General features: G+C 35.8%; 2 protein-coding genes across 2 annotated transcripts; both read left to right on the forward strand.

Annotated features, from left to right (window-relative positions):
- The first annotated feature begins 706 nt into the window (after window positions 1–706).
- LOC130565003 (calcium-activated chloride channel regulator 4A-like) lies at window positions 707–5,796 on the forward strand. The gene is made up of 14 exons (XM_057351509.1): window positions 707–880; window positions 1,292–1,429; window positions 1,517–1,661; window positions 1,752–1,854; window positions 1,944–2,109; window positions 2,352–2,582; window positions 2,863–3,087; window positions 3,185–3,365; window positions 3,665–3,771; window positions 3,878–4,093; window positions 4,325–4,589; window positions 4,673–4,837; window positions 4,945–5,163; window positions 5,312–5,796. The coding sequence occupies exons 1-14, from the start codon at window positions 734–736 to the stop codon at window positions 5,692–5,694; spliced, it is 2,691 nt and encodes an 896-aa protein (XP_057207492.1). The 5' UTR covers window positions 707–733; the 3' UTR covers window positions 5,695–5,796.
- A 988-nt stretch (window positions 5,797–6,784) lies between these two features.
- Window positions 6,785–11,464, forward strand: LOC130564451 (calcium-activated chloride channel regulator 4A-like). The gene is made up of 10 exons (XM_057350533.1): window positions 6,785–6,949; window positions 7,130–7,360; window positions 8,530–8,754; window positions 8,852–9,032; window positions 9,332–9,438; window positions 9,545–9,760; window positions 9,992–10,256; window positions 10,340–10,504; window positions 10,612–10,830; window positions 10,980–11,464. Exons 1-10 carry the CDS (start codon window positions 6,785–6,787, stop codon window positions 11,360–11,362), a joined length of 2,157 nt encoding a protein of 718 aa, XP_057206516.1. The 3' UTR covers window positions 11,363–11,464.
- Window positions 11,465–12,052: the final 588 nt, after the last annotated feature.

The following is a 12,052-nucleotide window of genomic DNA, read 5'->3' on the forward strand; positions in this document are numbered from 1 at the left end:
TTTTGTAAATATGTTATCTCATTCAGCAAAGAAGTGAAAACGTGACGAAATCTAAATTCTGTGTCAACTTCAAAAGGGGGATATGGAGTGAGCCGTTAGTTGCAATTTGCAACCTTACAGCTAGATCCCGCTAAATTTCATCCACTGGACCTTTAAAGTAGCCTATAGCAGGCAGTGCACATATGGTGTCCTTTATTTGTTAAATAACACTGGACCAAAATATTTTGCCCTGTTTTTACTACCACTACTTGGTGTAACCAACCAAGTGCTGGTTTACATGGATTAAATCTGATCTGATACGTAGTTATCACATTTATTCTTAATACTACAGTAAGTACATGTACACATTATTCACAGTGACTCAAGACGAATTTGAACACTTAAAAAGTATACATTTTAGAAGTATTGCGTTACATTGTTACTTCTTGAAGTGTGAGCCTTCATTCTGTTATGCAATTTAACAATTTTGTAAACACTGAGTTCGTTAGGGCTTTCTCATCTTGCAGTTATAAGGAAATTATGTGTAAGAAAATATGTTCAGATAACAAATTGGGTTGGGCATCCCTTTCCTCAATTCTGCATGTTTGTTTCTCAATAAGGTTACACAGTTCTTTACAGCTGACTCAGAAGCTTATGACGGTAAAGAGCAGATTCTATTCGTCTTTAAAGTTAATTATTATCTTAACGTTGTTTAAAACTGGGTTCTGGAGTTTCTGTTCGTAACTCTACAGTTATGGACTCAAGAGTTGCTGTCTGGTTGTTGATGCTGCTGTCATCCACCTGCTCTGGAATTAAACTGGAGAAAAATGGATACACGGATATTTTGGTGGCGATCAGTTCAGCAGTACCGCAGGACAACAGAATCATTGATAAAATAAAGGTGAATATAAAGAGTTTTCTTCTTATTAATGAACTTTATAAGTAATTGTATTTTCTTCCTATCCATTTTTAGTTATTTAGAAGAATGATGAATTCAATTAATAAAATTGGGTGTTGAAATATACAGGCATTGACAATAACTCTGATTGTTATAATAAATAAGTAAATAAAATTTAAGATGAATTTAACTGATAGCATTTGTTTTATTTTATTAATTTATTTTTATTATTTATTTATTTTCTAAAATAGACATTGTGATGCCATGATAGTGTTGTAGTATAATAAATCTGATATTGTGATAGCTCTAGAATGAGATATTCATTGACAGTCAAGCGAGACTTGCATAGACTGTCCTCATTTAATATAAATACATTTGCAAGTTCATTGTTATTTAATCTATTTTATTGCACAGGACATGTTTACTGAGGGCTCTCAGTATCTTTTTGAAGCAATGGAGAAAAAGGTCTATTTCAAAGACATTACAATATTAGTACCAGCTCAATGGAAAGGCACAGATTTTAACAAATCAAGAACAGAATCCTTTGAGAAGGTACGGAACATTTGGACACATTGTCTTGTTTGGACAAAATAAATGTTCAATCACATGTTTCTGACACAAACTGTGAATCAAATGCAGGCCAGAATAAGAATTGATAATCCAGCGCGTGATGATGATCCGTACACTAACCAGTATGAAGATTGTGGATCAGAGAGTCGATACATTCATTTCACCCCAAACTTCCTCCTAGATGACAGTTTCATTCAGATTTACGGATTGAGAGGTCACTAGTCATCCATTTATCATAAAATTATTCAAACTACTGTATGTGCTATTTTAATTTTCTGAAATGTTTTTATTTGTTTGTTTGTAGGAAGGGTTTTGGTTCATGAATGGGCTCATCTGAGATGGGGAGTATATGATGAATACAATGAAGACAAGCCATTCTACTTTTCTAATGGTGTTCAAGCTACAAGGTTATAAACCAATAACTTATTATCAAAAAGAAACCAAATTAATATAATTTAGAAAGGATGACCAACATTGTCTATGTGTTCATTTATAGATGTAGTAAACACATTACAGGCCAGTATTACGATTACTCTTCTGGATTTCTTCAGTCGTGTGTCCTTGATCCTCAAACTTCACTACCTACCAAAGAGTGTCAGTTCTTTCCAAACAAATATCAAAACACAAAAAACTCCATAATGTATTTACCAAGTGTGGATTCTGTAAGTATTAACTTCAGTGACATTTACAGAAAATAACCATAAGAGTATTGTGAGAATACTTATAAATATTTATATTTATGCAAATTTTTAAAACAACATTTACTCAAATTGCATTTCTAATATTTTTGTAATAAAAAAAAAATACATTTTAAATTAGAAAATGAATAGAAGCATTTTCACTAACGATCTTAGAAAACCCTATTTTGTATCTGCAATTAAATCTGAAAAAAACTGTATTTCAGGTAGTTGCGTTTTGTCGAGAAGACGAACACAATGGTGCGGCCCCAAACATGCAAAATGAGAAATGTGGAAATAAAGCAACATGGACAGTAATATTTGAGGACTCAGTGGACAGGGATGCCCTTCATTCTCTAAATCCGCTGCCATCCCCTCCACCAGCACCATCTTTCACTGTTGTGCAGAGAATGCAACGTGTCGTTTGTCTCATCCTTGATGTCTCAGGAAGCATGCAAGTATGTGGCAGTAACATACATTAAACATAAAGTGTGTCATTTTTCCACCATCAGTGGCACCACAGTTACAGAAGTAATGGTTGTATCCAAACAAGTTTCAAACAAATCATATGCCATTGGTCAGAAAAACAGATAATTCCTCTCCAAACTGACATTGGTGGAGTTCATAGTTTTACATTGACAGACTTTTAAACATTTTTCAACTAATGTTTTAAAATTAGTTTGGGTTTTGAAACCCAAGCATGAAATTAATTTTGATGATCTGTAATTCATTTTCAAGGGCTCTAGGATTATTCGACAGGGACAAGGCGCCACACATTTCCTACGGCACATCATTGAAGATCAAGGCAAAGTGGGAATCGTAACCTTTAGTACTTCTGCTTCAACTCTTAAAGGCTTGACTCTTATTGACAGTGAGACCACAAGAGAGAATCTCATCAAATTATTGCCAACACAAGCAGGTGGATCTACAAACGTCTGTACTGGCCTCAATAAAGCCTTAGAGGTGCCCTGCTCATTATATTCATATGCATTTTGTATGTTTGTGTGATGTGTATAAATATTCAATGCAAATGCTATGTATGTCTTTTTATAACCATCAGGTGCTTAAAGCAGATAATATGGATGCATTAGGAGATGAAATTATTTTTCTCACTGATGGTGAGGCAACAGACAACATCAATAATTGTGCTCCTACTGCAATACAAAGTGGTGCCATTATACACACTTTGGCTTTGGGTAATAATGCCGCCAAAGCACTACAGGATATGGCGGACAGGACTGGTAAGTGTGATAACACAAAAATGGGTCCCACAGATGCAAACACCAAACAAAGGATCAACACCTTCTAACACCAACTCGATCCCAAGTCGATTTTTAATAGTTATATGACCATATATGACCACTCCCCCATCCCCCAAGGTTTGCACAGGCCCCCTAAACGTTGACGTTGAGTTCCACAATGTATGACAATCACATTTTTTTTATTTGTCTTGCAGCCACGGTATTTGTCTGTGAGTGAATCCGACTGCTAGAATTTAAAGTCAATCAAAAATTTCTCCTTTGTTCCATTTTGAAATTAGACGGGAAATTTATCATAGCAACTGATGATATCACCTCCAATCTGTTAGTGGATGCATTTGCTTCACTTACAATACCAACTGGAGACTACACGAAAGAACCAGTTCAGGTTTGGCAAGTTCATTACCCATTTTATGATTTATATATTGTATGTACAGTATATATACTTTATACTTTAAATATTTGATGTGTTCATTTTTATTGTATGCTTACAGCTGGAGAGTACGGGAAAGAGAACAGCTGACTGGTTCAACGGAACAGTGTCAGTGGATTCGACCGTCGGTAACAAAACCAGCTTTTTAATCATCTATGAACTCAGTGCACCTACTGCGTATATACAGACGCCAAGTGGGTTCATCTACAGTCAAGCAGATATGAGTAAAGATCCATCAGCAAAGACACTCACACTAAAAATTCCAGGAACTGCAGAGGTATGGCGACTTTAATAGCAATACAGGAGTTGTGGCTGAAGTTTATTGTTCAAACCAGAAGCTTGTAAACATTAGTGTTTCCGTAATATAATAAAAAGGCATTGAGGCCAAATGTTCTAAATAATCATTAACAAAAGGTGTTGAAACAGATACATTTTTTTCATTAATAATTTAGATAAGACAATATCCTAAAGACAAAGTCCTAAAAGGTTTCTGTTATCTATGTTGTAGACTGGAGACTGGAAGTACAGTATTCTGAGCGGAGGACTTCAGTCTTTGACTATAACAGTAACCAGTCAAGCAGCTCGCTCTGATGTTCCTCCTATCATTGTCAAAGCCCATGTGAATCAGCAGCTCATCGATGGCAGTAAACCCGTGATTGTGTTTGCTGAGGTGAGTCAGAATTACAGACCTGTAATAAATGCTGAAGTGAAGGCCACACTGGAGCCAGAAATTGGGATATCAGAACAATTAGAGCTACTGGATAATGGAGCAGGTAAATTACCCATAATCCTTTTCTCAAGCACACACTCATGCTAAAATATAAAGAAACAAACTGCAAATCTTTATCTGTTACAGGAGCTGATGCTTTCAAAGATGATGGGATCTATTCCAGATATTTCACAAAGTTAGTAAAAGGCAGAATCAGCTTGAAAGTGAGAGTGAAGAATAAAGACGGACAATCCAGATTTACTCTCCACAGAAAGAGCGGCGCTCTATATGTACCTGGATATGTGGTGAATGGTAAGCTATGACATCATCACTATCGTGCAATGTTGCTTGAAACTAGCAGTAGTTCTAGTATGGTGGAACGTGGCATTGCATGGCATCTTTTTCATTTCTATTTTTAGATAAGGTCGAGCTGAACCCTCCGAAGCCTCCGGTTCCTGAACAACCACTTGTTGAAGGAAACTTTAGCAGAACAGCCACTGGAGAAAGTTTTCAGGTTACTATTTCAAATCCACCAATTTATCCTCCAAACAAAATCACAGATCTTAATGCTGAAATCCAGGAGAACACTGTCCTTCTCATCTGGACGGCTCCGGGTGAAGACTTTGACCAGGGAACAGGTGACGCACATTTTGCTATAATAATAGTTCATATACGTACGTTTTTTTATTGTGTAACTTAATCTTGAGTGCTGAAATAAATACAGTATATTGAATTAACAGTAACCTTATTGTGCATTAACCTTATTATATATTTTTTTCTTTCAAGCTAAATCCTATGAGATCAGATGGAGCGATGACGTTGAAATGCTTCGACTGAACTTCAGCAATTCTTCTTTAGTCAACACATCCGCCGTCTCACCTAAGGAGGCTGGATCAGTAGAACAACACTCATTTAATATGACAATTGAGAATGGTACCACACTCTTCTTTGCTCTTCGCTCTGAGGACAATGATGATGCAAAATCTGAAATATCCAACATTGCTCAAGCATCAAAGATCCTGCCTGCTCCCAAACCCCCAGGAATCTCAAATCCGGGCCTGAATTTGACAGTTATTATCATTTCCGTTTGTGTGGCAGTTGTAGTGGTATGTTTGATTGTTGCTGTAACAGCATGGGCAGTGAAACGAAGAAAACGTATTGATGCTTAGACATTAACCATCTAATGCAAACTATTACCAAAAACAGTACTCTTTTAAACAAGAATATAAATTTTGAAAATGTAAAACCTAAAAATATTTTAAGGTACTGTACTGGTGTTTTACTTCTTTTTATTCATCTTAATTCTTATTTCTCTACTGCAAAAGGCATTTGAATAAATTTGCTTCAATGTTAAGTGAGTTGGATGTTTTTCTTGGATAATTTTTTTATAACAATATAAACCAGTTCAAAGTAGTCTATAACAGGCCACTAGATAAACCTGTTTAAAAATTAAACAGAAAAATGCTTATCAAGCAATAAAACACATTAATAAATGTAACAAGAACAATGACAGTATAAAAAAAATTATAAACCTGCTTTCAGCTCACCCGTTCTGTTGCCATAGACAGGAGAGACTTCAAAAAAATAATTTTAAGGCAGAAAATGGCTTTTTAAGATTTTTGTTTTTAATATGATGCATTACTGAATAATAGAATAAACTATTCAACAGTATTTCAAATTAACTTTCATTATTTAATACGCAATAATAATACAGTCATTTTAATGAAGAAGTAAACACTTTTTAAAAAATTACGGTACTGTAAAAAGAGAAATGGAAAATATGATTTCCCGAATTTGCAAACTCAGATTTCAACTTAAAAGCCCACAATTTTAAGTGTGTTCGACTGTGGCGCTACGCAGATTGATTTGCATATGACAAAAAAAGAGATGAAAGGACATTAACAGTGTAAACACTGTTGCACAAATATGGCATGCATACATTTTACAGTTTACAGTATTTAATGAAATTATTTCATATGTAATATTTCCACAATTTTTACATTTTGTGACACTTTTGTTTGGTCACAAAACGTAGGCCTTTAACATCTTGCACAAATCATAAGAAAAGATCTGAAGATAATTGAGCGTCGGCATCCTCAATGCACAGTTTATTTGTCGGTCTATGAAAGTAAAGGAGTGATTCTTCTTATCTGTGTTTTCAAGTTAATTATTGCCTTAATATGGTTTAAAATGGGGTTCTGAATTGATAATCCAGCACGTGGTGATGATCCGTACACAAACCAGTATGAAGATTTTTTCATGTATAAACACATTACAGGCCAGTATTACGATTACTCTTCTGGATTTCTTCAGTCGTGTGTCCTTGATCCTCAAACTTCACTACCTACCAAAGAGTGTCAGTTCTTTCCAAACATATATCAAACCAGAAAAAGCTCCATAATTGATTTACCAAGTGTGGATTCTGTAAGTGTTCATTACAGTGACATAAATAGGCAGTCTCAAGAGCATGTCGTTATTAAAGAGAGGATTCATTTTGAAATGTATTTACATTTTCAATACAACCTTTTCTCAAATTGTGCTTCACTAATGGTCTTAGAGTACAATATTTTCTATCTGCAATTAAATCTGAAAACACTTTTTCAGGTAGTAGCATTTTGTCGAGAAGATGAACACATTGGTGCGGCCCCAAACATGCAAAATGAGAAATGTGGAAATAAAGCAACATGGACAGTAATATTTGAGGACTCAGTGGACAGGGATGCCCTTCAATCTCTAAAACCGCTGCCATCCCCTCCACCAGCACCATCTTTCACTGTTGTGCAGAGAATGCAACGTGTCGTTTGTCTCATCCTTGATGTCTCAGGAAGCATGCAAGTATGTAATAACACACCTTGAAGATTACAATGAAGATTTAAGATGCTTTTATGCTTAGCGACGTACGGTGCCTTCAAGCTAGATATTTTATCAGTGTGTGTGCTCCCTGTCAATCATGACCTTTGCTCTTCTAAAACACAAGGAACTATGAAGTGTGTAATTTCTGCACTATCAGAGGCAATTGCATAAATCATGATTATATCTGCTTCTGTGCAAACAGATAATTCAAGTGATGTCACATTCAGATTGCAAGTAACGTGCGTTTGTTTTATGTTGTTGCTTTTAAACCACCCATACCAATGTCCTGAAATTAGTTTGAGAAGTAACTTTTGGCTACTTTGTAGTTGTACTGAGTATTAAAGATATTAGCAACTTTTACTCTACTTGACTACATTTTTGAACAAGTACAGTATATGTACTCTTTACTCCACTACATTTGTAATGACTAATGCAATTACACATTACATTTTGCATGGCACCTCTTTTTTTGCAGCAGTTTATTTTTGCTAGAAGAATTAATATTGCCATTTACAGGGCATTGAAGCTACTATAATCTTGTGGATTTTGCCCTAATTTACTAAAACTTGTCAACATGGCTTCTTTATGTGAATACAAGTGCAGTATCAGGTAGTTGTCAATCGCTGGCGGTTTATATGTGAAATGAGGACATGACTGCAGCTGGCGATGAGGCCAAAACCAGCATGTCCAGTGCAAAAATGCTTTGACTTTTTAATTTTACTTAACATTATTTTATTTATCCCTTATATTGAAGAGACCTTTTTGAAAGAGTTTGGTTTACTTATGAGCACTTGACTTGGGTGTTTGTAATAGATGTAGGTTATGGTGTCGGCCATGATTTGTTGCAATTTTGAGGTGTTCAGTCTTATTATGATTTAAGAAAATAAATGAGATTGCTCCCGTCACGAATCGACTGTTTCTTGTTTTTCACTGACATGTCTCTTAAGTGTTGAGGATAGTGCTTCTTTGAGCCTACATTCAGTATGAGTAAAATACTCGAGTACTGTTAAAACCAGATAGGCCTACTCTAAGACTTTTACTGAAGTTGTTTTGGAATTGGTGACTTGTAACTTGTAATGGAGTAATTTTCACTGCAAGGTATCTGTACTTTTACTTAAGTATGGTTTTCAGGTACCTCTATTCATTTCAAGGGCTCTAGGATTCTTCGACAGCGGCAAACCACCACACATTTCATACGACGCATCATTGAAGATCGAGGCAAAGTGGGAATCGTAACCTTCAGTACTTCTGCTTCAACTCTTAAAGGCTTGACTCTTATTGACAGTGAGACCACAAGAGAGAATCTCATCAAATTATTGCCAACACAAGCAGGTGGATCTACAAACGTCTGTACTGGCCTCAATAAAGCCTTAGAGGTGCCCTGCTCATTATATTCATATGCATTTTGTATGTTTGTGTGATGTGTATAAATATTCAATGCAAATGCTATGTATGTCTTTTTATAACCATCAGGTGCTTAAAGCAGATAATATGGATGCATTAGGAGATGAAATTATTTTTCTCACTGATGGTGAGGCAACAGACAACATCAATAATTGTGCTCCTACTGCAATACAAAGTGGTGCCATTATACACACTTTGGCTTTGGGTAATAATGCCGCCAAAGCACTACAGGATATGGCGGACAGGACTGGTAAGTGTGATAACACAAAAATGGGTCCCACAGATGCAAACACCAAACAAAGGATCAACACCTTCTAACACCAACTCGATCCCAAGTCGATTTTTAATAGTTATATGACCATATATGACCACTCCCCCATCCCCCAAGGTTTGCACAGGCCCCCTAAACGTTGACGTTGAGTTCCACAATGTATGACAATCACATTTTTTTTATTTGTCTTGCAGCCACGGTATTTGTCTGTGAGTGAATCCGACTGCTAGAATTTAAAGTCAATCAAAAATTTCTCCTTTGTTCCATTTTGAAATTAGACGGGAAATTTATCATAGCAACTGATGATATCACCTCCAATCTGTTAGTGGATGCATTTGCTTCACTTACAATACCAACTGGAGACTACACGAAAGAACCAGTTCAGGTTTGGCAAGTTCATTACCCATTTTATGATTTATATATTGTATGTACAGTATATATACTTTATACTTTAAATATTTGATGTGTTCATTTTTATTGTATGCTTACAGCTGGAGAGTACGGGAAAGAGAACAGCTGACTGGTTCAACGGAACAGTGTCAGTGGATTCGACCGTCGGTAACAAAACCAGCTTTTTAATCATCTATGAACTCAGTGCACCTACTGCGTATATACAGACGCCAAGTGGGTTCATCTACAGTCAAGCAGATATGAGTAAAGATCCATCAGCAAAGACACTCACACTAAAAATTCCAGGAACTGCAGAGGTATGGCGACTTTAATAGCAATACAGGAGTTGTGGCTGAAGTTTATTGTTCAAACCAGAAGCTTGTAAACATTAGTGTTTCCGTAATATAATAAAAAGGCATTGAGGCCAAATGTTCTAAATAATCATTAACAAAAGGTGTTGAAACAGATACATATTTTTCATTAATAATTTAGATAAGACAATATCCTAAAGACAAAGTCCTAAAAGGTTTCTGTTATCTATGTTGTAGACTGGAGACTGGAAGTACAGTATTCTGAGCGGAGGACTTCAGTCTTTGACTATAACAGTAACCAGTCAAGCAGCTCGCTCTGATGTTCCTCCTATCATTGTCAAAGCCCATGTGAATCAGCAGCTCATCGATGGCAGTAAACCCGTGATTGTGTTTGCTGAGGTGAGTCAGAATTACAGACCTGTAATAAATGCTGAAGTGAAGGCCACACTGGAGCCAGAAATTGGGATATCAGAACAATTAGAGCTACTGGATAATGGAGCAGGTAAATTACCCATAATCCTTTTCTCAAGCACACACTCATGCTAAAATATAAAGAAACAAACTGCAAATCTTTATCTGTTACAGGAGCTGATGCTTTCAAAGATGATGGGATCTATTCCAGATATTTCACAAAGTTAGTAAAAGGCAGAATCAGCTTGAAAGTGAGAGTGAAGAATAAAGACGGACAATCCAGATTTACTCTCCACAGAAAGAGCGGCGCTCTATATGTACCTGGATATGTGGTGAATGGTAAGCTATGACATCATCACTATCGTGCAATGTTGCTTGAAACTAGCAGTAGTTCTAGTATGGTGGAACGTGGCATTGCATGGCATCTTTTTCATTTCTATTTTTAGATAAGGTCGAGCTGAACCCTCCGAAGCCTCCGGTTCCTGAACAACCACTTGTTGAAGGAAACTTTAGCAGAACAGCCACTGGAGAAAGTTTTCAGGTTACTATTTCAAATCCACCAATTTATCCTCCAAACAAAATCACAGATCTTAATGCTGAAATCCAGGAGAACACTGTCCTTCTCATCTGGACGGCTCCTGGTGAAGACTTTGACCAGGGAACAGGTGACGCACATTTTGCTATAATAATAGTTCATATACGTACGTTTTTTTATTGTGTAACTTAATCTTGAGTGCTGAAATAAATACAGTATATTGAATTAACAGTAACCTTATTGTGCATTAACCTTATTATATATTTTTTTTCTTTCAAGCTAAATCCTATGAGATCAGATGGAGCGATGACGTTGAAATGCTTCGACTGAACTTCAGCAATTCTTCTTTAGTCAACACATCCGCCGTCTCACCTAAGGAGGCTGGATCAGTAGAACAACACTCATTTAATATGACAATTGAGAATGGTACCACACTCTTCTTTGCTCTTCGCTCTGAGGACAATGATGATGCAAAATCTGACATATCCAACATTGCTCAAGCATCAAAGATCCTGCCTGCTCCCAAACCCCCAGGAATCTCAAATCCGGGCCTGAATTTGACAGTTATTATCATTTCCGTTTGTGTGGCAGTTGTAGTGGTATGTTTGATTGTTGCTGTAACAGCATGGGCAGTGAAACGAAGAAAACGTATTGATGCTTAGACATTAACCATCTAATGCAAACTATTACCAAAAACAGTACTCTTTTAAACAAGAATATAAATTTTGAAAATGTAAAACCTAAAAATATTTTAAGGTACTGTACTGGTGTTTTACTTCTTTTTATTCATCTTAATTCATATTTCTCTACTGCAAAAGGCATTTGAATAAATTTGCTTCAATGTTAAGTGAGTTGGATGTTTTTCTTGGATAATTTTTTTATAACAATATAAACCAGTTCAAAGTAGTCTATAACAGGCCAGTAGATAAACCTGTTTAAAAATTAAACAGAAAAATGCTTATCAAGCAATAAAACACATTAATAAATGTAACAAGAACAATGACAGTATAAAAAAAATTATAAACCTGCTTTCAGGTCACCTGTTCTGTTGCCATAGACAGGAGAGACCTCAAAAAAATAATTTTAAGGCAGAAAATGGCTTTTTAAGATTTTTGTTTTTAATATGATGCATTACTGAATAATAGAATAAACTATTCAACAGTATTTCAAATTAACTTTCATTATTTAATACGCAATAATAATACAGTCATTTTAATGAAGAAGTAAACACTTTTTAAAAAATTACGGTACTGTAAAAAGAGAAATGGAAAATATGATTTCCCGAATTTGCAAACTCAGATTTCAACTTAAAAGCCCACAATTTTAAGTGTGTTCGACTGTGGCGCTACGCA

This window comes from Triplophysa rosa, linkage group LG14 (genome assembly GCF_024868665.1).
Source record: "Triplophysa rosa linkage group LG14, Trosa_1v2, whole genome shotgun sequence".
Classification (NCBI taxonomy): Eukaryota; Metazoa; Chordata; class Actinopteri; order Cypriniformes; family Nemacheilidae; genus Triplophysa; species Triplophysa rosa.

What these genes read in the sequence shown, in the direction of transcription:
- LOC130565003 (XM_057351509.1), top strand. Translation starts at nt 734, where the DNA reads ATGGACTCAAGAGTTGCTGTCTGGTTGTTGATGCTGCTGTCATCCACC. An exon ending in AAATTCCAGGAACTGCAGAG is followed by an intron (nt 4,094 to 4,324) that starts GTATGGCGACTT and finishes TCTATGTTGTAG; the next exon opens with ACTGGAGACTGGAAGTACAG. An exon ending in GCTACTGGATAATGGAGCAG is followed by an intron (nt 4,590 to 4,672) that starts GTAAATTACCCA and finishes TATCTGTTACAG; the next exon opens with GAGCTGATGCTTTCAAAGAT.
- LOC130564451 (XM_057350533.1), top strand. Translation starts at nt 6,785, where the DNA reads ATGTATAAACACATTACAGGCCAGTATTACGATTACTCTTCTGGATTT. An exon ending in ATGTCTCAGGAAGCATGCAA is followed by an intron (nt 7,361 to 8,529) that starts GTATGTAATAAC and finishes ATTCATTTCAAG; the next exon opens with GGCTCTAGGATTCTTCGACA. An exon ending in GCCTCAATAAAGCCTTAGAG is followed by an intron (nt 8,755 to 8,851) that starts GTGCCCTGCTCA and finishes TATAACCATCAG; the next exon opens with GTGCTTAAAGCAGATAATAT.